We start from the raw sequence: 25211 nt of genomic DNA on the forward strand, positions 1-25211 counted from the left end.
CATTTCACATAACTAGAGGGCCTGTCTTCTCCAATTCCCAGGGCAATCCACTTTCAGCAAGTCAGCTTTCAATTTATTTTAAAATTCTGATATGTGCACAGATGTGGATGGAGGTGATTGAAATCTTGTTTTCTCTTTGTTTCCTCATTGTCAACCACCAACAATGTTTTGAGAATGTGCTATCAAGTTGAGCATGTAGACATTTACAAAACTGTTTACTGCAGTCCCCAGCTCTCACAGAGATTGCAGTCAGGTGGGATGGCAGAGATGGAGACATTACTTGGCCAGCAGCCTGTCCAAATTGCCAGGCCTTAGGCCTCTTCTAGAAAGAAATCTCTAACCTCCATCCTAATTACCCTTTATATTTCATGCTTCTCTTTTATGATCAACAATTGAGTCAGTAAAGAAAAACCTGATAATGCTCCCAGAGTCCGTGATCAGTTTTAGCATGACTTTAAATTTCTCTTTTATTTCCCACTTGTTTCCATTCACTTGGGCCAAATTGTAGGAGAAAGGGTTGATGGACTGTGGATGCAGGGGTCCTCTTCCCCTTCTCCCCAACTCCATCAACACTCTTAAAAAGTGTGGCCAGTAAGTAACTGCTTTGGTTTTGATCAGTGTACAGTTGAATGCACAGATTCCAGTGGGGGTTGTCCTTAGAATAGGTCCTTGGAGTGGCCATCTGTGCATTTACTCTGGAAAAGTTGTCATTGCTTACGTCATTTCCGGGCTTGGCTTCTCTTTGCAGATGGCATTTAGAGCCCTTTGTAAGCTTTGCCAAAAATTCACATTCATTGCTTTAGAGTCATACTTTGGATTTGATCAAGATCAGCCCTCTGCCTCCTCTATGCCACACCTTGTTCTCTGAAAGAGTTCTCTGTTGGTTCTGAGTGGCTTGACTCTTTCTAAAACTTCAAGCTGTCCTAGAAGACCAAGAATTCACCCCAGTTGAGGAGAACAAAGAATTTTAAAAATTTGCCTCAGCCTCCAAAAGCAACTCTCTCAGATGGTCTTCTTCACAGTTGAAACAGCATTGGATGACATTGAGAGAGCCCACTCCTTTGGCTGGACGTGACAGGTGCTGCTGTACGGTATCCCTGTAGCCTCAGAAAGGTACCCAGTGCTAATATGAAACTCTGCTGCACATGCTGAGGATCTCAGCATCTGGGTGCTTGTGAACTGAGGTTGACCAAATAAAAGCAGAATGGCCTGTGAGTCCACCAAGAAACCTGCTGTCCAAACAAGTTATTGTAAGGCCTGGAAGGTGAGTGGCCAAAGCAGGTCCTTTGCAAAAGCTGGGCTTGCATTTCCAGGGTGTAGCCTTAGCTGGATCTCAGATGTTTCCCTTGTTTGCTCTCCTTCTGACACTTAATAACACCCAGGGATGACACCCTGAACCCTAGTCCCAGGAAACCATGTGCATCTGGAAGCACGTTTCTTGCACCACTCTCCCTCATCCTGAAAGCATCGCTAACAGAGATTTGCTTCAGGCATTCAGCTTAACTGGTTCTCTTGTTCTTTCCCAGAAAACAAACAAACAAACAAAAAACATGTTTCAAATCAATCTTGAAATAAAATGATATCAGTCCCAGAGGAGAGTTCTCTTTTAGCAGTCCTTGAATTTACATGGAAATAATTGTGAGCTCCCTTGAAGGAAAACGTGCATCTCACGTAACAGTTGTTCTTGGCCTAAGACTAGGGCTCAGAACACCTGGGTTCTAGTCTTGCAGCTACTCCTCACTAGCTATGGGGCTTTGTCTATCCTTTGTTCTCCCTGAGAACAAAGTTCAAATGAACGAAAAGTAAGAATAACCACCTTTAATTCAGCATTGACTAGGTGCTAGGCACTTTACTAAGCATTTTTGGGGCATTATCTCCTGTAATCCTCATGATAACCCTGGGAAGAAGAAGCTATTATATCTCCAGGAAACCGAGACTCAGAGAGATTAAGCAATTTGACCAAAGTCACAGATATAAGAAGTGGCAAACTCAGAGGCCAATGTCATCACCACTATACTCTAATGCACGTTGAAAACTACAAAATGCTGAATACATATCAGGCAGGGGCCATCACCATAAGAAATCTCAGTAATGCAAGTAGCTTTTCAGCATCTGTTCATTCATTTAATAGTGTGACTGGTTAATGACTCTGGCGATCTGGGGAACAGAAGAGTTTGACCTTTTGAACATTTGGGCATCTACCCAAGGTTAATAAGGCATCCAGTCTCTGCAGTTAGTGTATGGAGTTTTAACAGGAGGCAGAACATTTTGTCCTTCCCTTTGAAGTTAAGATCACGATTCTTTCCCTAGATCCCTAGATCAGTAGGGCAAAGGATTGCTAGTGTGAGAATTTAAAAGGCATTAGTACTCCAATTTGAGAGTGCTCCAGACCCTTCATGGAGTTGAGACTCAGTGCGCATGTCACATGCCATCTCTGTCTCAGTCCATACCCCACCATAAGTGGCAAAGATTCCTCCAGCTCGGAGCAGGTACCTATTCCCTTCATAAGGCAGCTCCTAGACAAAATGAGGGTGCAAAGGGCATGAAATGTTCAGTTGGAGGAGGAAGGGGACACAGTACTTTTTGCACATCTTCTGTGTTCAGCCATTTAATATTAAGAAGCGACTCACTCTATAGATTACAATGGGATGCCGTGCCCAGTATTTCTTCTGAGCTTCCCAACCAGTCAGTGGTTGGGCAGGGTGGGGGGATTATTATTCTCCTTCTTTATGGATAAAGAGAATAAAGTTTGAGAAATTCAGTGACTTTCAGAAGGATGGCCATCCAGAAGGTGGGGTGCTACATCAAGGGTCCACATTTGGATGGCCCCAAGGGCAGTGTGCTTTCCATCTACAATACGACGAAAAACAACCCCTCAGCCCATATCTTTCTCACCTCTAAATGCAAGTAGGGCTGAAGACGGGGGAGAGAGTAGCCCTCAGTGTAACAGCGTATGTGGACATTTGGATGGCTACAAAAATACTGGCCTCATTCTATCCATCCCTTTTCTTTAGACTGGTGACCTTAGACATATCCAGTAGGAGGAGCTCTAGTCACCTCCTCCCTTTGTGTTTATGTGACGGGGTTCAAGATTTGCGCCCATCAGCTTTGGAGGCATATACTTCTTGCAGAAAAGTGCTGGACTCAGGAAGGAGTCCTCAGACTCGATTCAGGGTTGGAACAAGCTCTTTGTGAGATTTTGAGCAGGTTTCTTTCTTCTTGAGGTCAGAGGGCATGGGTATGAGCTCTAAGGGCCTGTCTATCTCTGGCCTCCTGCCACATTTCCAGGGTCCCTTCTGTGTGCCTGGCCCTGTGCTCGATCTTGAGCCCCAGGAATTCATAGTCTAGGGGCAAATTATTCCCAGGCTTCCTCCACTGGGAACAAATCTATCTTACTCTATAGTTCTCGGTGAAACCTGGAGGCAAGTGTTTGAGCGTCTCTCTTGTGCAAGGTACTTTGTGCACATTCGCTCATTTGCTTCTGTGTCACAGAGATTGATATTTCCACTTCCCCAGGGTGGAGACTGAGGCTCAGAAAGGATGGAGACTTTCCCAATGTCACACAGGCAGGAAGTTGTAGATCTCAAACTCAGGTGCCCTGCCTCCAAAGCTCTTCCTACTCCCATTCCCAGATTAGGAGCTCAGGTATTTCCAGGGCCTTCTGCAGGCCAGGCACTGTTCTCAGTGCCTTTCATTCCAGTGGCAGAGACAGCCCATAAACAGGTAAAGAGTAGAAGCAAACTTACTTCATTCTGATAGCTCTCTGGGACGTTCTGACCAGCGTTGTCCACTGCCAAGCCTGGCAGAAAGCTAGGCTGCTTTAAAACCCTATGCAGGGGCAGCCAGCTGGGAACAGAGTGAGTTGTCGAAACAGCTCCCTTAGAAGCCTCAAGAGAAAACCCAGATTTACAGCTTTGAGTCTTTGCCAGCAGCCCCTGCTTCATGCAGGCTGAAGGCGCGGCACAGGTGCAAATCTGGCCCCAAGGGAGGGGAGCTCATGTTTATGGGTCCCCTTCCAAGACCCAGGTGATCCTAGGGGCTAGTTAATCTAGAGGCAACTGTCCCTGCCACTTACTGATAACTTGCATGAGCCTCTGGGCCTCAGTATCCACATCAGTAAAGTACGGTTAATAACTCTGCTCTTTGCCTGCGTCAGGGTTTCTGGGATGGTGATGAACAAGGTGTGGTTGTGCACATGTTCCAAACCACACAGGGCATGATCCTAAACCACACACTGCTGTGAGCACTTTTTTTTTAATGATCAGAGGTTGGCATTGGCTCAGAGGTTTTTTGCCATCAGAAGGGTGATGGAAAATGTGTGTCCTGACCCCTGAGGATGCCACAGTCTCATCAGCAGCCCCACTACACTGAGGAGACCTGAATCTGTAATGTAGCTGTGAGCATTCTGGGTCAAGGGCTGCAGTGTGTATGCGCCTTTCTACTTTGGGGATCCTCCCCATGGAGCACGCAGCTGTTCGCTCCCTTTGCTCCCTCCTCCTTCTTCTGCAGTAAGGGCTCTTTCCTGTTCCAGACACCCAACTGGGGTGAGAAGCCAGGCAGAGGCCTTGCCTTCACACAGACCTTTTTTCGCAAGAACTGAGCACTGCTCAGCTTGCAGGACACCACTGGGCTTGGCATCTGGGTCCTGCCTGGGTAGCCTGGCTTGGTAAACCAGTGACCTGCAAATCACAGTCTGTTTGAAGGGAGAGTGCTGGTGAGGGGAGCTCCATTTTTCAGCTGGTTTATGCAGGCACCTGGGAGCATGACACTGCCTATTTCTGAACTTTTAGGAGCCCATGCTGGCCTCATCTGCATTCCTGCCTAGCTCTTTCCCACAGTTTCCTTGACATAAGGCCCAAGGTAACAGGTTTCTGGAGGTGGAACTGCCCCAGGAAGGAGAGGGATGCTGTTGGACTCCAGGACAGAGTTGAGGCTCAGAAGTGTGCACATTTCTAGGGAGTATGCAGACCCAGGGGCCAGCCCTGTGGGTGTGGGCCTGGAGTTCCTCAAACTCTGGGCTGGCCTGTGTAGGCTGAGGCCTCTTGCTTTTACTGAGAATCCACAGCTGGAAAGCCCAATGTTTCTCTTTTTACAGATAGATATTTGGGTTATAAGCTACCCCTGGAGTGCTGCATTCCAGACTTCTGGGGAGGAGGGACATGAGCTTCTAAGATTTGGGCAACAAATTTTGATTTCCGCAGTTGATATAGAATAATTTGTTGGAAACCTTCCTCCTCCCCTTTTGCTTTTCCTTTCCCTCCCCTTCCTTCCTGCCTTTCCCTTCTCCTCCTCATCTCCCTCCTACCTTCTCACCAGATCTCCAACCCCTAAATTCCAAAGTTAGAAAGGCAAGCATCAGTCACAGGGAAGTGGATTTGACCACTGGGCACTCAAACCCAAGGCGCAGGCATGTCTCTGCTGTCATTGCCTCCCTCTCTCTTGCTCCGGGCCCCCTCAGCACAGGCCTGTCTTTGTCTGCCTCCCTCCAGTGCTGCAGGCTTCCATCACCCTCTCAAGTCCCCATCCAGAGGCAGGGCTGGCATAGGTGCTCGCTTGCTCACTCACTGCCCTGACCCTGAGAGCTCCTGGTTCTATGCCCATAGAGCTGTGGCTGAGTATATGGCACATAGTAAATGCTCAGTAAGATGCAGCTGCTGTTCATCTTGGCCAGAAGTCCCTTAGAAATCATCTAGGCCACCCACATTGCTGGACACAAGAGAAGGCCAGTGTCATACAGAGGGGAAGGGGTGCATCTAAAAAGTCATTGTCTCTAGGCCTTACACAGGAAATGGGAAAATAACAGAGTTATTTGCAGAGTACCATTTTCTCCAACGGTTCATTCACATCCGCAGATGCCAGCTGAGCCCTGTCACGAGGCTTTGGGGTTACCAAGATGAATAGGAAACTACCTGGCCTTCAGAGAGTTATGTGGTGGAGGTGAGAAATGCATAGACCTAACATGGCAGCCTCAAGGTTGGCCATAGCACCTAGGATGGTGATGGAAAGGGTAGAAGGTGAGACTGTATTATCATAGAGACCCTTGAGGGCCTGAGGGTGGAGGGTGTGCTTTAATCCAGTAACCCATGCAAATTGTTCAACAATGTACAAGACTATAAGAACAAGGCCCAAGGGTATCCTGGAGGGGATGATATTTCTCTCCTCTCTTTTTTTTTTTTTATTATACTTTAAGTTTTAGGGTACATGTGCACATTGTGCAGGTTAGTTACATATGTATACATGTGCCATGCTGGTGCACTGCACCCACTAACTCGTCATCTAACATTAGGTATATCTCCCAATGCTATCCCTCCCCCCTCCCCCCACCCCACAACAGTCCCCAGAATGTGATGTTCCCCTTCCCGTGTCCATGTGATCTCATTGTTCAATTCCCACCTATGAGTGAGAATATGCGGTGTTTGGTTTTTTGTTCTTGCGATAGTTTACTGAGAATGATGATTTCCAATTTCATCCATGTCCCTACAAAGGACTGGAAGCTTCGGAGCACCTGAGAACGGGCGCACAATGAGAAGTGAAACAACTTTTGGGACTGCTGGATCACTTGCACGGTTTAGAAATGGTCACCTTACTTGCACTACGGAAGAAATCTTTACGTTTTTCTGCTCCAGAAAGGTTGCCTACCCACTCTTCTGTGAATAATGGGCCTACATGGCCCCCTGCAATGTGAGGAGGGCAACTTGGAAATAACTTATTTCCCTCCAAGAAGATGCTCAGTTCATGCTCTAGGTCAGAGGTTGGCAAACTACAGCCTGTGAGCTAAATCCAGCCCACGGGCTGTTTTTGTAAATAAACTTTTATTAGCACACAGTCACGCCCAGTCATTAACATATTGTCTACTACACAGAGCTTCAACAGAGACCACATGGCCTGCGAAGCCCAAGACATTTACTACCTGGGCCATCACAGAAGAAGTTTGCCAACACTTGGTCTGTATCACTGGGCATTTGGTTCATTTGTTTACCCTAACAAATGGTACCCATTTCAGGTAGAATTACAGGCCCTCATGTGGCCACGTGTTTAGCTTCCCCTCCTGTGCCAAAGCTGGCCCCAACTCCACACTCCCAATTCCACCCTTCTCAAAAGTTCTTGCCCCTAAAAGTGTTTCTTTTCCTTCCATTTCTCCTCCCATCAGCATCCAGAGAGATCTTTTTCAAAGAGATGAAGCCAATCCTTCCTCTGCTTAAGTCCCCCGATGGCTTCCCTACAAACAAAATACAATCCAATCCCTTTCCCATAGCCTGCAAGACCCTCTGCAAATTCACGACTACTTCCCTGGTGCATTGTGTGACAGGCACCCTGGCTGCCTGCCCGTCACTGGAACAGTCCAAAAGCCCCACCCCAGGGCCTTCCCACTTGCTGCCCTCCTGCCTGGGATGCTCTGCCCCCAGTCCTTCTCCTGGCCTGCTCAGAGCCACCTGCCATTCTATCACATCACTATTTTTTCAGTCTTTGAAAGAATACTGCACACACTCTTAACTTGTTCTTGTTGTTCACTTATCGTTTGTCCTACTAGAATTCCAGCTCCTTCTCTCTGGTTCCCCACTTCTCTCCCTGGCCTGTGCTCATTCTAATGGAGGTGTCAGTTCTGGGCCCCCTAGGCAGCCCTGCCTGCCCTTTACTGTCATATGACTTCATCTCTATAGTGGAGGGGAGCCCAGTGCCACTCTGTAGGTGCTTCTTTCCTAGAATAAGCTTCAGGCCCTAAAGTTGTCTAGCCTTAGGGCTGCCCATGTGATGCTGTCAGCAAAACTAAACATGTTCTTGCCTCTTTTCCTCCCTCAAGTCAAGCCCTTAGAGTTTAGAACAATGAACTTGGCCTATATAAAATACCTCCAGGAAATCAGTCCTCAAACACCAACTCCCAACATCTGCTTTATGAATATATGGCTTCAAACAGCTAAGTGTACAGTATCTAACTGTTGTCCATCCTTTTGTTTTTTTTAGCCACATGACATCTAAGGAACTTAGAAAATGCCTTGCCCTTTCCTGTAGTTAAATTTGACATAAAATTACTTTATTGGCAGCATATTAACAAACAAAAATCTCCTGTGTTTTTCCCGGTAATTCAGTTTCAGTTTTCCAGGTAAGAAAAAGATAATTTTGAATGACTACAAGGAGACAGACTGTTTTGAGGTTTCCGTTAATAACACATTCAGAGTGTGCCTTCTTCCTCTGTCCCAGTCAGTGGTGCTGTTGACAGAGTGGTACAACAAGAATGAAATATACTGTGGGAACTCACCCTGATCCCAACACTCTCATCAACACCATCACCACCATCACTATTGCTACCAGCACCACCACCTCCACCACCACTACCCTCACCTTCACTACCACCACCCTTTAAATCAACACCATTACCACCATCACCATTGCTACCACCATCCCACCATCCCAATTGCCACCACCACATCCACCACCATTACCACCACCACCATCATCACTACCACCCTTACCTCCGTCATTACCACCTCCATCACCTCTACCATTACCATGATTACTATCACCATCCCCTCTACCACCACCACCCTACCACTTCTCTCTCTATCTCTCTCTCATGTACGTGTACATGGTTATATGACGCTTCATGATGCAATCATAGACACTGTCCACATACAGTGAAATAAGTACATGTTTTTAAATTGTCATTATTTTCAATATAGAACCTACTCTTGTTGCTATGTGCTTTGGGGTGGGGAACATCAACGTGTGTTTATGGCCAAAATTGAATTAGGATTCATAAGAAAGGGCTATATCTCCAAATGCGCACTTTTAAAAAAATTAAGTTTGGATGAGGGATCTTTCATTTCATAAAAGGATATACTGAGGATTTCCTTTCAGTGACAAATTTTTGCTGCATTTTATTATGATTTGGTTTACAAAAGTTAGCCTTTCACACAGCTGTTCAGGAGCGCAGCCAATGACTAAAGGCAGATCTGCCTTGAATAGCAAATGCTGCTGAGTAAACCATGTTACAGGCTATTTTAGGACCACCAAGAATGTGTTTGCATTTTCAAGAGTAGAAGGAGAGATCATATTTATTTGGTATCTACACTATGCCACACACTATGCTAATTACATTTCTAAGCTCATGTAATCCTTACAACAAATTTACGAAGGCTTTACTTTCCCCATTTTGTAGGTAAGAAAACAGGCTCACAGAGGGAAAAATGACTTGCCCAAGGTGACCACCAATTAGAGACAAGGTTTAAACAGACCATGAGGGCTCAGGGCCTACCTCAAGCCCTCTAATCACCCTACACTGCTAAGTTCTTCTATTAGAATTTGTTGTGCAGAAGGTTTTCTTCTTCTTCTTTTTTTTTTTTTTTGTATAATCAGATTATCCATTTGCCTACAAAGCCTATAGTGTGCAAGGAGTGTGTAGTGGTCCAGTCAGTGTACCCCGGCACTTGAGAGCTCATTAAGGGCCCAGGAGAATCAGCAAATTCTCAGCAGCCAAGCTACCCTAACGTATATCATAGAAACTACAATAGGAGATTTCTTCTCTGAGGTCACTGCTATCTGGCACTATCCTGTGATGTATGGTTTGGAAAACCTTGGGTCAAATACAACCGTCCCTACAGGCAAGTCAAAATATCGTGGCTGAAACTAAAAGTGATTTTTTATCCTCAGTCTAAGTGTGAAGAGCTGAAGTGATCTGCCTTTCCTTTAGCACCCCAGAATTACCTCTGGGTTCATTCGGGGAAGGCTGGCTTACTGCTGAGGTGTCCACACATCTACCACTATACATGCCTGGGGTTCTTGGGAATTCTGTTACCTGGGCTGAACTCTGGAGTCCTGAGTGCCAAGCTCTGCTCTGCCACTATCTATATGACTTTTAGTAAACCACCTGCAACTCCTTCGCCTCAGTTTACCCATGTGTAAATCAGGGACCCCAAGCAAAGCCCTGCCTACCTCCTAGGATTCTTGTTAGAATCAAAGGCTGATGAATGAGAAAGTACACTGTCCACTGAAAGGGCCTGGGATTTTATAAAGGCCTGTAGTTGGTAACACCAAGACTTGGATCTGAAGGTCTAGAAAAGCGCAACATCCTGAGAATCTGTGTGGATCCCTTTAGCCTACTGTGAGTGCTTCTGTCATGTCATGAACATGATATACCCCCCATACAGCCCTAAAAAGTCTTTGCTACTAGAAGCCGCATCCTGTATGTGTATAAAAATACAGAACCAACCTCCCAGGTACACACCTGTTGCACAGGCAGTCTCTGCTGAGTCATTGTGCAGACACGTCTCTTGCTGCTTCTGGCCATGTTGTTCCCAGAAATGGCTCTAGAGGGATTTCCCGCATGGCTGAATAGATGGGGAGCATACGAGGAGCTCACCTTTTCAGGGTTCCAGATATACAGCTGGGCCGGAGGGGCTGGGAGGCAGAAGAGTGGGTGCAGCAGAGTAGGCTTGTGGAAGACAAAGCCTTCAGAAAAGTTTCTTGCCCGAGGCAAATGCAGTCCATGCTAGATGGTACATTCCCAGCCAGGAAGAGAGTGCAATGTCCTCTCCAACACAAATGGCAGTGACCAGTGGGTCTCCCCAAACTCTGCCGTAGGACATTAGGGCTTTACCAAGCACTGTCCAGGTTGCAGTTTTAGATGGGAAAGGGCACTTGGCCTTGAGAAGGTACAGAAGCCAACTCCCTGGTCACCGCATTTGTTCATGCTTTTTCCCTTGGCCCTCAGCCTCTGGATGCCATCATTTGGCCTGGAGATAGGAAAAGTGTTGCCTACATCTGCCTCTGGTACTAGCAAAGGCCATGATACAGTGTGGTGCAGACCAGCAGCAGGAACAGAAAGGTGCTTCTCTAAGGAAGCTGCAGAGATTTCTCTGCCAGTCTGGAGATCAACTTTGGGTCCCAGCTCTCCCTGCTACTCTTCCATATACCTCCAATGATGCAAGTTTCCAAGAAGACCAAGGCTGTGAAAAACAGTGTGGTGGTTCCTCAAGAAGTTAGTTCTACATAAAATTACACCATGACCTAGCAATTCCACTCCTTGGTATACACCCAAAAGAACCGAAAACAAGTGTTCAACAAAAATTTGTATGCAAATGTTCACAGCAACACTATTCACAATAGCCAAAAGACAGAAACAACCCAAATGTCCATCAGATGAATGGACTGACCAAGTGTGGCACGTCCACACAATGGAATATTATTTGGCCACAAAAGGAATGGAGTACTGAGGCATGCCACAACATGGATGAGCCCAGAAAACATGATGCCGGGTGAAAGAAGCCAGGCACAAAACGCCACATATTGTATGATCCCATTTATATGAAGTATTCAGAATAAGCAAATTCATAGAGACAGAGGGTAGATAAATGTGTTGCCAGGAGCTGGGGGAGGGGGGTTTCCATTTGGGATGATGAAAAAGTTCTGGAACTAGATAGTGGTGATAGTTGCACAACGTTGTGAATGTCCTAAATGCTACCGAATTGTACACTTTTAAAAAGTTAATTTCATGCTATGTCTATTTTACCTCAATTTAAAAAGAGAGGACCTAGACCATGGGAAGAGTCTTTGGACTGACTCCTTATCCCATGTTCCCTCCAAGTTTCAGCTGCTCTGATGCCAAGACTCTCATGGCCTCAGAGCTCACCAGCCTGGCTCTAAATCTACTAAGTGGGGTCGATATCTCTGCAGGCTAAAAGTTGGCACTCAGGAGCTAAAATGTGCTTATTCAGTAAGCATGTGACCCCTCTGCTAAGCTACAGAGGCATGTTCTGGACATAAATTGTTTTAAATGTGGCCATTGATAGCAGCATCTCTCTTTGGTGTGTCCTAGCAGGAAGAGGTCATAGACAGGATGCCCCTCTAGAAGGTTCTGAACTAATCAGGTGTCTCTGGAATCTTCTCCCACCTACATAGCAGTTGAATTTCTCAAGCAGGGAAATTTTCTGCATGGTCTGAAGCTTGTTGCCATTTTATTTAGCCTACTGTTGGGGCACAGAGAGAGGTAAGGTCACCTCTGGCCTAAGCTTCAAAGTTCATCCCTCAAGCCTTCTAAGACCCAGTACCTAATTTTGTTTTAATTTTATGTTCTGTTTCATAAAGAGGGCCCCAGATTATAAAAGCTTCAGTCCCAAAACTAGAGACCCAAACACCTCACTACAGGAAAGAAGGCTCTGATTAACCAGCAGCTGTTTTTTTTCTTTCTCTTTATTCTTTCCAGCTCTATTGAGGTATAAGTGACAAATTAAAAATGTATATTTAAGGTATACAGTGTGATGATTTGATATACATATATATTGTGAAATGATTACCACAATCAAGTTAGTCAATGCATCCATCCATAACTTCATCTAGTTATATTTGTTTCTGAACTCATAGAACTGTTTTAAAATCATAGAAACAGTAGAAGGCTGGTTACCAAGAGTTGCAGGGGGTGGGGTGTGAAATGGGGAGATGTCAGTCAATGGGTACAAATTCTCAGTTATAGGATGCATAAATTTGGGTAATCTAATGTACAGCACTGTGGCTATATTTAATAATACCGTATTGCATATTTGAAATTTACTGTGAGAGCAGATCTTAAATGTTCTTATAGCAACTATTTTTCTATTTGCCCCATTTAAACTACTCTAGTTGGTGTCCTGGCAATGAGGAGGACTGTCACCTTGTTTCCTGACCTTGCCACTGCAATCCAAATGGGGTCTGTTTTTATCATGCCAGGAAAGGAGGGGGAGGCTGCGTGGGTTCAGCAGGGGTGTCTCCTGACTGCGCCTTCCAGGCAGTCTGTCACTGTGTGTTCCCCCAGGAGGCCCTGGACCAAAGGCCTTTTCATCTCAGTACCCCAATTTCTAACCTCATAAGGTTACACTGAAGATGAAAGGAATTGATGTAGTTAACAGGGCTGAAGCAGAGGCTTGGTAACTAGTTGCTCTTGTTATTTCCTCTGCTTGTAGAGGAAGTTGGTATAGTCTCTCTCTCTCTCTCTTTCTCTAGCTCTGGCTCTCCTTCAACCATTGCCCTATCATCTGAATGGCACCTTGGCCCATTTCCTCCAAGCCCCACTTCTGCTTGAGGACAGGGCTCTGGAGGCTGACAAACCCAAGTTCACTCCCTGGTTCCACCACTTTTTAGCCAGCCAAATGCCCTTAAGCAAGTGACACTCCCTGTCTTCAACTGGGCACCCTCATCTGTACAATGAGGGTGGGGGTGATCACATTTGTACTGACTTCCTTGAGTCACTGGGAACATTAAGGTAAAGCCTAAAATGCATTTGGAACTGTACCTGTCACTTAGTAAGTATTCCAAAGTCACTCTTGAAGTCTACTTATAAATCAGGTCTCCCTTACTAAAACAAAAGGAAATGGAGAAAGAGAAGAAAGGAGAAAGATGGGAATAAGAAAGGAAGAGAGGGAGGGGTGGAGGGAGGGAGGGAGGGAGGGAGGAAGGAAGGAAGACAGGCAGGCAAGACTCTTTAATCTTTGCCCCTTGTTCTCTCTAGCCACTCACACTCAAGTTCCAGCCCCCACCAATTTGGAGATGATTCCCTGATAAACCTCTAAACTGCAGGCATCTCTGTTCTTCATTTCTAAGATGAGGATGATAATGGGAATATCTTTCTCATAGAGTTGTGAAGATAACTATGTGAATGCATACAAAGTGCTTAGTACCACAATAGTCATTTGTGTCTTGTGATTCCAGGAGTTTTGGGCAGAGGATTGTGTGCCCTGGTCAGGGTGCCCACAGGCAAGGTTGCCACTGATCTGATGGGGCCAATCCAACAGGCATGGAGCCCAGAAACAGGCTTCCATGTCCAATCCCATGTCCTGCTCTTGGGAAGGCTTTCCCACTCCGAACCACAAAACCACTGGGTTTATCTGGGCCACCCTGATGAAAGTCACATTCCCCTGAACAAAGATCCTCACCACAAGGGCACCTGGGTCATCCTGCTCTGTGAAGCACTGAAAGAGTGAGGCAGAAAATGGAGTGACTACTTCCAGAAATGGAATCACCTCAAGTCATATCAATTCTCTTGGGAAGAGCCCCTTGGGTTTGTATAGTTCTTTAAAGTCTGAGGGACAGTGGAGAGGCAGGTCCCAAGGAGTGCTAATGCAGAAGTAACATACTATGGCAGCCTGGCATGGGTCAGATCATAAGGGGGCCAGCCAGGGCGTGGAGGCAGGACTGGCAGGGCCTGGCAGTAAGAAGAGATATTGCTACTGCATTCACACAGTCCCAATCAGAAGTCTTAGAGATTATCTGGAGAGAGAGCTGTGGCTACCCCATATAGTATGTGACTTCCACACAGCCCAAACTACCCTAATTAATAATGACCCAGAAGCTGATTGTTTCTAGCTCTCAGATTAGCAGTGGCTCCTTATTGCCCCAGCTTAGCTCTACCAGATGTCCTGTCCCTGAAATGTACCAGTAGCCCCTCCAAAAACCCACTTGGCTCATCAGGGCCCAGTCCAGGGCCCTCCCCACCTATCCCATTCCTAATCCCATCAGCATTAGCGAGAAGCCCGCCACTGCCTCAGGGACCTCGCATCTGGAGACTCAGCCAAGATGGTGGCACCTGTGAGAGGATCCACAGGTAGCCAAGTCCAGGTAGCCAGAGGCCAGGTGGCAATGGGGAAGAGCATAAGTGACCCCTGTCCAATATGCCCTCATCAGCCAAATCTGGGGCCTCAGTTTGGGCTTTGTGGTGTGAAGGTACCACCCGCCAAATGGGCCTGGAGCCACCAGCATAGCTGCCCTCCTTCTCCCTGGGTGGCCCTGGAGGTGCCACACTTACAGCATTCCTGGGTGGTCCTTCTGTGCATGGGCTGTAGGTGGAGGTGTGGAAAGCTGAGGACGGGGTCAGGCACAGCCCAGGGCAGCCTAGAGATATTTACATCATGATGATGGGATTAGACAGCCCACTCGCTTGTGCGGTATCTGGACGCCACTGGCTTGCAGAGCATTTGGGGGTTACTGCTTGAGAGTGTTTTCCACTGGTCTTGTCACTCCCTAGGTGAAGGAAAGTCTGGCTTTTGTAGGAACTGCCTGGGTCTCTGGTGGAGTATTTCCTTCCTCACCTCTGAATTATTCTGCCTCTTTAGAGCATTCTAGAAAAGGGGTGTTTTCTCGGTTCATTGGCCACACGGCATGGCTGCATCCTGGTGACATTTTCCCAGCATCAGATGGTTGGAGACTGCAATGAGGAGGCTCCACACAATTCATAGCCTTCAGCCAGGCCCCTTGCTGAAGTGCTGCATGGGATGGAGAAGACCAAACCAATTGGAGAGGGACTCGATGGAAGCCACACATGGAGTCTTTGTGTTGTTGTCCAGTACTTACTGTGGTTGCCCTGCTCCCATTGACCTGGACGATCCACGTTACCATCTGCCCCTCCTCCCAAAAAAGGGAAGCTTCCTGTTCTTGGAGTTGGCACTAGGAGCCACCCTCAGTGGCTTAAACAGATTTCTTTTAACTATGAGGTAGTGCACTAGATGAACTAGACTACAGGAGATGCCAGCTCTGTAGCCATCATTTCACAATGCAGCCATACCTAACAGCCTAGGACAGGCCATACCCGGTGGGTGGAGCAGGGATGGGCCACAGCTGGAGGACTGAAAGTGGGATCTCAGCCTCAGTTACAGAGGCACTCCCTGATGGCCAGGCAGCAATCCTGTGGAGGGCTTTGTCATCAGAAAATAGGAGCCCATCATCTCTGGAAGGTTGGAAGCACCATGGTGAGATGGGATGTGTGTCCAAGAGTTAAACTGGTCTGGAGTTCTCTTTTAACACCATCATCACACCCCTTCATTTAATCTATGCTGGACTTTGACCATAAAAAACCAAACTTGAAATTGGGATCCCTGCACCAACTGGTGAGGCACATAGGAGAGGGTTGGTTTGGGTTCCATATGACTGACATAAAGCAGAGCAAATATTGGCTTGGGACCCAAACCAACCCTCTCTTAGGCTTGTTAAGGCCCCATTCAGGATAGTTCCCTGGAGGTGGTTGGAGAGCTGGCAGCCTTTCTGGTGACTGGTGACCTGGTAGTACTCTCTAATAGAATATGTCAATAAGCACAGCTCATTTGACCAGAATTGTAGGCAGCCTTTCTTGATCCAACAGGTGCAGACCTGCTACTCTCAGGATTCACTTTGCTAGTCTCCCGCACTCCACACCGGACCCCACAGTCTATGTTCAAGTAATTCCCTATTTAAATGTCATAGATATATTTGGGGAGGCTCATAATTTGATTCAAGTAACAGTCTGATCTGTGCCTCACACTGAGCTGGTGCAGGTAATACTTTCTTTAAGAGTGTGTGCAAGTGGCTCTCCTCAGCCTACTCTCACCCCCAGGGAAAGAAGCCCTCGTGGATGGAGGAAGAAGATTTATCTTTTCTCTACAAGAGCAGCCCAGGAAGAAAGCATCAGGTAAGCACAAGCTTACCAAAGCTGGGACCCATTCACTTTACAGTGGGGAAACTGAGGCCCCGAGTGTGAAAGGGACCTACAAGAGGTCACACCACAAGGTCCTTTAAGAGAGGCAGAGCCCAGGGAGAAGTGAGAAGGTTGGGCTTAAATGATCTCTGCCCGGTGGCCCTGGTGGCCTCCAACCTCGGTTCTGCCTCCACTTCTCCCTTTGCCTGTGTGATTTTGGGCTTGTTAGCCAAATTTAGGTGAAATGTAGATTAAGCTTGTGAACCTGGGTCCAGCAGAAGTGGAGTCATCTGGATTGGGACAGGGCCCTCTCCTTTGACCTTTAGCTTCTATTACAGCTACCTCAGGCAGCACCTACTTCCTCTATAGGTCAACCTCACCAAATCCATCCAGATGTTTCTCTTCTCCCCACAGTAATCATCTCTATCCCACTAATGACAGAACCTGGGAATGTGTTTGGAGAAGACTGGGTGAGGATTTCTTCCTGTGAAAACAGAGTACAGGCCTCACCAGGCTTAACATGAGTGGGTGTGAACAGCCCGTCTTGAAGGGCCCAGCAGTTCTGACGGTCTAGGAGTTAGAGGCTAGCTCTCAACAAATGCTTGTTCAATGGCAGAATACCTTGATTCTTCTCAGGAGATGGTACAATACAAATTCTGAGCTCATTAAATTCATATACATCTATAGGTTGAGGATCATCCTTAGAGCTGTCAGTTCTTCCAACTGGCATGTCTACACTACAGAAAAGGAGAAAGTAGTTCTAGAACACTGCCCACCCAGGTCTGCTCATCTCTGCCTTTGTCAGTGCACTTCCAGCCACTCCAGGCTGCTGCTCAGATAGTTCTGGCAGAAGCCTGTTGAAGCCCCAGCCCTCAGGTCAGGGTGGCTAAAGGCTGATGTCTGTGGCAGCCTTCAGAGTGGCAGGTGGTGGCAAGCAGCAGGAGGCAGGAGTTTCCAGGCTCAGCCACCAAGACAGCATCCCTGGCTGTCAGGTCAGTGCTGTCAGGTCAGTGCTGTCAGGACTAAGCTGCTTGCCTCCCCCTACTTCCACTCCATCCCCCTATCCTAGTGAATGCATCCTTATTTGTAAGAAAGCAACAGAGGCCCAACACGAGGACACAGGGCCTTGAGAATGATATCAGTAGTGATTACTGCTCCCCAAGTGCTCTCCTCAGTGAGTACAATGGAACCTTTCACTAATGCTGTGAAGCACACATGGTGGGCCAAGTACCCATTTTACAGAAGAAGAAATTGAGCTTCAGGGAGGGGAGTGGCTTGCCCACAGCCACACAACAAACGGAGGAGCTAGGACTTAACTGCAGGTCTTCTCATGCGCATTCCAGGGCCCCTTCCTCCACCGCGGCCTGCATCTGCCTGCATCGAGTGCTGGTTCAGGGCGAATCAGGGACACCAATAAATCCCCGATTTGTAGGTCGAGGTTCTTGCTCCAAACCACCCATTATCAGAGATTTGCTCCTGAGACATAACTGACTCCTCTTGAAGCCAATCAGCATTAGCATTCAGGGTTCCCTGCCATTCCCAACCACCCTGGTATTCTCCAGAGCCTCATGTCTCGCAATTCTGGAAATGCTCAAAATCCTGTTTGTTCTACAGAAAGATCAGTTTCAGTTTGCTGGGACATTCTGCTGAAAATAAACATGTAAATAACACATCCCCAAATACAGGCATTGATACTATACACACAGATATTCCTTTGATCCCATGTGCAAATGCAAACATATTCATTCTGTCTTTCTCTCCCCCTCGCTCTCACTCTCTCTCTTTCTCTCCATCCCCCATCTCTTTGTCTCTTCAAACCCATTCCTGATACATTATTTTCTTATCTATTCTACAGCTACCTCCATCATGTCCCATGACATCTTCATTACTTTCTTCTGAGATAGTCTACTGGGGGCCATCCTTGTCCTCAGAGGGCTTGAAGTCTAATTTAGTTGGCCAACATCAGGTGCCTCAAAATTCATAGGGGGAAAATGTAACAATATTGAATAAAGTTGTTCATGGAGTATGGATGTAAGGGAAGAGACTAGGAGAACCGGCTAGCAAATTGGCCTGAGCTGAACTGGTGAGGCACTGGTGAAGAAAGAGCAGACTAAATAAACCACAGGCGATTTTCACCTTTTTGACAATTTTGCCCAGGGTCTACAAGCCCAGTACCCTCTGGAGGGAAAATAAGTCTCCCTGAGTTTATCTTTCCTGGTTACCTTTGACCTCCCATCTTCTTGCCCAATAGGAACAGTGCATACCCTTTGCTGACCTTTTTATTGGTGTCCATGTTAAACCTCCAACTACAGTGTCCAAAATCAAGCATTTATAACAGCCTGCCAGACTTCTTTGGATAAGTTATATTCTTTATTCTCCTTATGCTCATTTCATGGACTGTATTCGTATAATCTCTACCTTCTCTAAGAAATTTTTCCCCTTTTTTGTCATTCTGGACTAGAAATATAGAAAGGAAAGAGTTGCCATATGTCATTGTTCAGACAGAACCAGAAATAATGTTGACTTCAGAGCTGAACTTGTCTCTATCAGAAGAGAAACCTTTGTTTTCTCATTATTTAGGGGGTGGGGAGGCCATCACATGCCTTGAAATGCATTTTAATGAATGTTTATAAGGTCATGGGGATCACATTGGTGGCTTTGTCTGCCGGATTGTGAAATGGGACTCTGCAGGCATTTATGTATGGAGAGAAAGGAATTCGTTTCTAAAAGATGCCAGGGCACTGTCACTCACTCCCTCCCCCTTCCTCACCACCAAAGGCAGGGCCTGTGAGGGCTCTGGCTGGGAGTTGGGACGTCTGGGGTCCAGTGTCCTTTTAACTAATTGTCTGAAAGCAAATCGAGATATGCTCTGAGGAAATCCTGCCAGTGGCTACTGATTGTCACAGGGAGAGGCCTGAAAGAAGTAGGAGCTGTGGGACAACTAGGACTAATATCCTGCTGTCATCAAGACCGCAGAGACTGGAGAAAAGCACATGGGTGAAGCAGGGAGATTCATTTAGAAAGGGCTGGGAGCTTGGTTGGGGACCTTCCGCCCCTACCAGGATGCTGGGAGGGGAGGTCATTCCGGAGCAGTGAGCTATCTCCTGTCCTTGATCTAAAATGGTGGCTGTGGGATTTAGTCAGAAACACCCAGTCTGGGCAGGCAAAACCTCAGCGGCATCAGCCACAGGCACAGGTGACCCAGTGAAGGCACGAGTGTGGCACTGGGCACAGGGGAAAGCCCAGCCAACTTCTCGCAGTTGAGACTCATCTCAACAGATGGGACTGTGAAAGAGAAGACACGAAAGCAAGTCTTTATCTAGGGGCAAAATTAACTGGATAATAGATTTCCAGGCCTCACTGATGTCTGGTGAAGGCAGACGCTATTACAGCAAGGCTGAGCACTTCCGTGTAAACACAGCCGCCTCTCCTCGGCCTTGTTTAGGGTTGGCTGGTGTTCTTGCTGTTCAGCCAGGGCACTTCAGGCTCACTGTTGAAAGCTCATTCCATGAAATCCAAAACATGGAGCTGCATGGCCTCTGACAAAGTGAATTCTCACTGAAGTCCATTGAAAAATGAAAGCTCAGAAGAGGCTTGCAGCTTGCCACTCTGCCAAAACAGCAGCCTCAATCGGCACCCCAAACCCCACCCCTGAGAAAAGCCAGGTGAGCCTTCCCCCTTTATTAGGCATCCTTATGAAACAGTCAGTGAGTGTACATGCCAGCAGCTGTCCAGCCACAGACTTGGCATAGCAAAAGTGGCATCCGCTCCAGCAGTGGCGGCCTGCTGGGATCTACTTTGTTATTGAGTAGTCAGTTGGTTTCTAGAATTGGAATTGATCAGGGACCATTTGCTTGGGATGCAGTTGATGAGTGCTGGAAAAGGTGTGTGTATACAGGCTCTCATGTAGGAGAGGTGCAGCCTCCTTTCCTTTGCCAGTGGCCCCAGCTGGTACCTTTAGTGTCTGGTGGTCATGCCCTGCCTCCTCCATCCCTGCACCTTATTCCCAGCAGGTTAATGGCAGACCAACAATTAAGTGAAAGCTCTGGGAGCCCATAGAAGCTGCCAGCAAATTTCAGAGGCTCACGTGGCAGGGATGCCAGACCATTGCCCCTCACAGCCCCTTCCCTCCCTTCCTTTCCCCAACCCCCACCCCCTCCTTGGCCTGCCTGGTTCTGCATTGCTTCGCCATTGTTAAAACTGTCTTGCAGTTCGAGACATCATGGACAGCACTTTGGGCCTGACTGTTGCCAGCTCAGACTCCCTGCAGGGGATCCTTATGTCAAACCCACATGCAATCATCCCTGATTGATCTATTTCATACATTTCTATTTTTAACCTATTGGATTCTTTGGGAGAATATAGAAGAGACACAATTTCAGTTTGGGACCCAGTGGCTTGTTTGTAGGTTACTCCATAATGGATTGAGTAAATGGCTGAGCTCCCTGTGTGTTGGGTAATTTATGTTCCTTTGTCCATTGATTCGTTCAACTGCCATTTACTGAGCACCTGCTGTGGGCCAAACAGTTAGTGAGCTGCTCCATGGACCAGCTCAGGGACACTATGGGTGCTGTGTCCAGTCAGACTCCTGGGAAAGTGGGCACTAATGACTGCATGGGCCTCAGCCCTCTTATTGTGCCTGCTCTACACCTCTCCAACCCATTCCTGCCTGACCCATGGTATTCAGGCCTCAGATGAGTTTGGTGACAGAGCTGTCCCTTGAAGTGCCCTTGTTCAGATTGTGGGCATCTCAAAAGAAAAGTCAAAGAAGTGTGCAAGTCCTCTCACTCAAGTTGGAAAGCCCCTTCTGTGGGGGCGATGCAGTGTCCTACCAACAACATGGCGAAGGCAGTGGGTCTGGAGGCAGCTGAGTGGTGGTGGAGGGGCCCTGCATCTGACCTGGGCCTTGTTGCCCTCTGGCTGAGCAACTCTGGGTAAGGCCTGCCCCTCTCTGGGTCTCAGAGACCTCTCTGTCTTTAAGAAGGGTATTGGACTCCCAGAAACCTTCCATACCTGCCCTTTATAATGCCGGGTACCAGTTAGTGAGGAGCTATTAGGTGTCATACAATGTGCCCCGTTTCACTTAATAGTCAGAGCACCTTCATGAGAAAAGAACTATAATTACACTCATTTTACACATAAAGAAACTGGGGCTCTGAGAGGTTCAGTGGCAAGGCCAAGATCAGAGCCCTATGCCACGCTGCCTCCACCCTTGCTCTGGGCCAGTAGTTTTCTGTTGAGAATCAGCCATGGAGCTGTTGGAAAAACTCCCGATGCCTGGGCCGCACCCTGGATGAAGCTGTCAGTTTGTGGTGGGAGGGCCCAGGAATGTGGATGTTTCTAAGTGATTCTGATGTGCACCAAGGCCTGAGACATACAGCCCTGGGGATCTGCTTTGATGTTCACTTGGCCATGACAGTCATGCCCCTCATCGTGCTGGCAAGTGGCCCCATGCATGCCTTGAGCTCCTAGTGGGCTACAAGCTCATCAAACCAGAAGAGCCAAACTTAAGGTGTCATCAGAGGATGAGTACTGTATGTCCTAGTGAAACTTCCAAAGCTGGAAAGGGGTTATTTGGGGGGTACCGGGCGGGGGGGGAAGCTTTAAGAGAATTCTACCTGTTCACCTATCGGCATTCAGGTGATTTCCAGATCCCTCTCTTCCTTTCCTTATTTTGATCATTCCTGCACATACTCCTTTGCCCCCACTTCCTTTCCCATTTACCTGCTAACATACAGGTCATGGTCATTAACACAACAGCGACGGATGACTGTATGAAGCCATGAAGAGTAGGAAGTCTCACATTGCTAGTGACTTTGCTTTGTTCCCAAAGGCTGTGCTTTTATAAATGATGGGCAGCTCCCCCAAGGTTCAGATCCCAGATTGGGGCCTTTTCTCATTGTTTAATATCTCCCCAACCTGAGGATGCATCTTCAGAGGAAAATTTCTTATTTAGATAACTTTATACTTTTTAAAATTTTTGGATTATGAGTCGTTCTCGTTAAAGACAAACAAGCAGAAATGAAGAGAATAGAAAGGGAATTGCCAGTCATCCCAAATAAATGACCACTCCAAATTGTTGGGTATAGGTTCTTCCAAATTATTTTTGTGTACACATAGCAATGTGTGTGTGTGTGTGTGTGTGTGTGTAAAAATAAATGGAACAATGAATACGATGCCTACAATGACTGTTCTGAAACTTGTGCTTTCCCAAAAACAGTATTTTAAACAGTTCCCCAAGAAAACACATCCAGATCTACTTCTTTCCTGTAAGGGCTCTGTTGTATTCAATTTTACCACTGCAGCCTGATGCATTTAACCAAGACTAGAAGACAGCCTAAAAGTTCAATTCTATACTATGGTATTCCTTCGTTAAAATCTATGTGTCTGTAGACAGGAAAGAATTAAAACTATTTAGCTACTTCTAGTTTTCTCTCCAATGCCTGCCTTTGGCAGCATGGTTCATTTAGTGACTTCTGCATAGTTTTGTTGAACTCTCCTTGAAGTGGGCAGATTACCCTTTGCATAACGTTCTATCCCATTTTAGTATACAGACAACATAATGCCTTATTTGAAATGTAATTAGACAGTTTAGATGAAACATAATAATGAAGAAATAAGCACTATGGTTCCAAAGACAGGCTGTATTTTATAGTTTTCACAACTATAAGTCTTTAAACTGAGAGGTCTGTTTTATCATGCACATTTCCTGTTCATTAGCTTTAATGTGCCAAACCTTTATAAAAATTCCTCTCTCTCTCTCTCTCTCTTTCTCTCTCTCTCTCTCTCTCTGTGTGTGTGTGTGTGTGTGTGTGTGTGTGTGTGTGTCACCTCTCTTCCCTTCTCCTCTCCTCTCCTCTTCTCTTCTCTTCCATTCACAGGGAACTGTTAAGAGGAGACAAGAAGAAGACCACTTCCAGTTTCCAGACATGGCTGATGGGGGCTACCCTAATAAAATTAAGAGGCCTTGCCTTGAAGATGTCACCCTTGCAATGGGCCCAGGCGCTCATCCTAGTACTGCCTGTGCAGAACTGCAGGTCCCTCCATTGACAATAAATCCTAGCCCTGCGGCTATGGGAGTGGCTGGCCAGTCATTACTGCTGGAGAATAACCCTATGAATGGCAACATCATGGGCTCACCATTTGTAGTACCACAGACTACAGAAGTGGGACTGAAAGGGCCCACTGTTCCTTACTATGAGAAAATCAACAGCGTGCCGGCTGTAGACCAGGAGCTTCAAGAGCTGCTAGAGGAGCTCACCAAAATTCAAGACCCTTCTCCAAATGAGCTAGATCTTGAGAAGATACTGGGGACGAAGCCAGAAGAGCCACTGGTTTTAGATCATCCCCAGGCAACCCTAAGCACAACTCCCAAGCCTTCGGTTCAGATGTCACACTTGGAGAGCCTGGCTTCCAGCAAGGAGTTTGCTTCTAGTTGCAGCCAAGTTACTGGCATGTCACTTCAGATCCCATCCTCCTCCACAGGGATCAGCTATTCGATTCCTTCCACCAGTAAGCAGATAGTGTCACCGAGTTCTTCAATGGCACAGTCCAAGAGCCAGGTCCAGGCCATGCTCCCTGTCGCTCTGCCCCCCTTACCAGTGCCTCAGTGGCATCACGCCCACCAGCTGAAGGCGTTGGCAGCCAGCAAGCAGGGGTCTGCTACAAAGCAGCAAGGGCCCACCCCCAGTTGGTCTGGTCTGCCTCCTCCAGGACTCTCTCCACCTTACCGCCCAGTGCCATCACCACACCCACCACCGCTGCCACTGCCACCACCACCCCCCCCATTCAGCCCCCAGAGCCTCATGGTGTCCTGCATGTCGTCCAATACCTTGTCGGGTAGCACTCTCCGAGGCTCTCCCAATGCCTTACTGTCAAGCATGACATCCAGCAGCAATGCTGCCCTGGGGCCCACCATGCCCTATGCTCCTGAGAAGCTCCCCAGCCCTGCTCTCACTCAACAGCCGCAGTTCAGCCCTCAGAGCTCCATTCTTGCCAACCTCATGTCCTCTACCATCAAAACCCCTCAAGGACACCTGATGTCTGCTCTGCCTGCCAGCAACCCTGGGCCGTCCCCACCCTATCGCCCAGAGAAGCTCTCTAGCCCAGGCTTGCCACAGCAGTCCTTCACCCCACAGTGCTCCCTGATCCGAAGCCTCACTCCCACCAGTAATCTTCTAAGCCAGCAACAGCAACAGCAGCAGCAGCAGCAGCAAGCAAATGCGATCTTTAAGCCCATGAGCAGCAACTCATCCAAAACCCTGAGCATGATCATGCAGCAGGGGATGGCAAGCTCCAGCCCAGGAGCCACGGAGCCATTTACTTTTGGCAACACCAAGCCCTTGTCCCATTTTGTTTCTGAGCCGGGTCCCCAGAAGATGTCCTCCATGCCTACCACCTCTAGGCAGCCTTCCCTGCTCCACTACCTGCAGCAGCCGACACCAACGCAGGCCTCCTCAGCCACTGCCTCCTCCACGGCCACTGCCACCTTGCAGCTGCAGCAGCAGCAGCAGCAACAGCAGCAGCAGCCTGACCATTCTTCATTCCTTCTGCAGCAGATGATGCAGCAACCCCAGCGTTTTCAGCGATCAGTGGCCTCAGATTCCATGCCTGCTCTGCCCAGACAGGTAAGACAATCTCATATCTGGCTGTGTTCTTTTGTTTTGGAAGTAACAACTGTGTTTCATGTTGCCAATATCTGGCTCTGGAGGGTAAATCCAGGCTATAGTTCTCTCTGAGACTGGAAAAGACTCTGAAAAAGTCTACTGAAGTCAGCTAATCCTGTGTGGTTAAAAGCACA

At 47.4% G+C, this 25211-nt stretch overlaps 1 protein-coding gene across 10 annotated transcripts in view; it reads left to right on the forward strand.

The window, feature by feature from the left end:
• The window catches only part of MAMLD1 (mastermind like domain containing 1), a 153944-nt gene that overhangs the window by 86209 nt on the left and 42524 nt on the right, over positions 1-25211 (forward strand). For 6 of the 10 annotated variants that reach the window (XM_034949398.3, XM_034949397.3, XM_055106108.2 and 3 more), the window contains 2 exons: positions 16331-16405; positions 23293-25038. In XM_034949398.3, coding sequence (XP_034805289.1) covers positions 16331-16405; positions 23293-25038 — 1821 coding nt within the window. The remainder of the gene's footprint in view (positions 1-16330; positions 16406-23292; positions 25039-25211) is intronic. The other 4 variants (XM_034949404.3, XM_034949399.2, XM_055106107.1 and 1 more) reach the window with 1 other exon arrangement.

This window comes from Pan paniscus, chromosome X, assembly GCF_029289425.2.
Source record: "Pan paniscus chromosome X, NHGRI_mPanPan1-v2.0_pri, whole genome shotgun sequence".
In the NCBI taxonomy this organism is placed as follows: domain Eukaryota; kingdom Metazoa; phylum Chordata; class Mammalia; order Primates; family Hominidae; genus Pan; species Pan paniscus.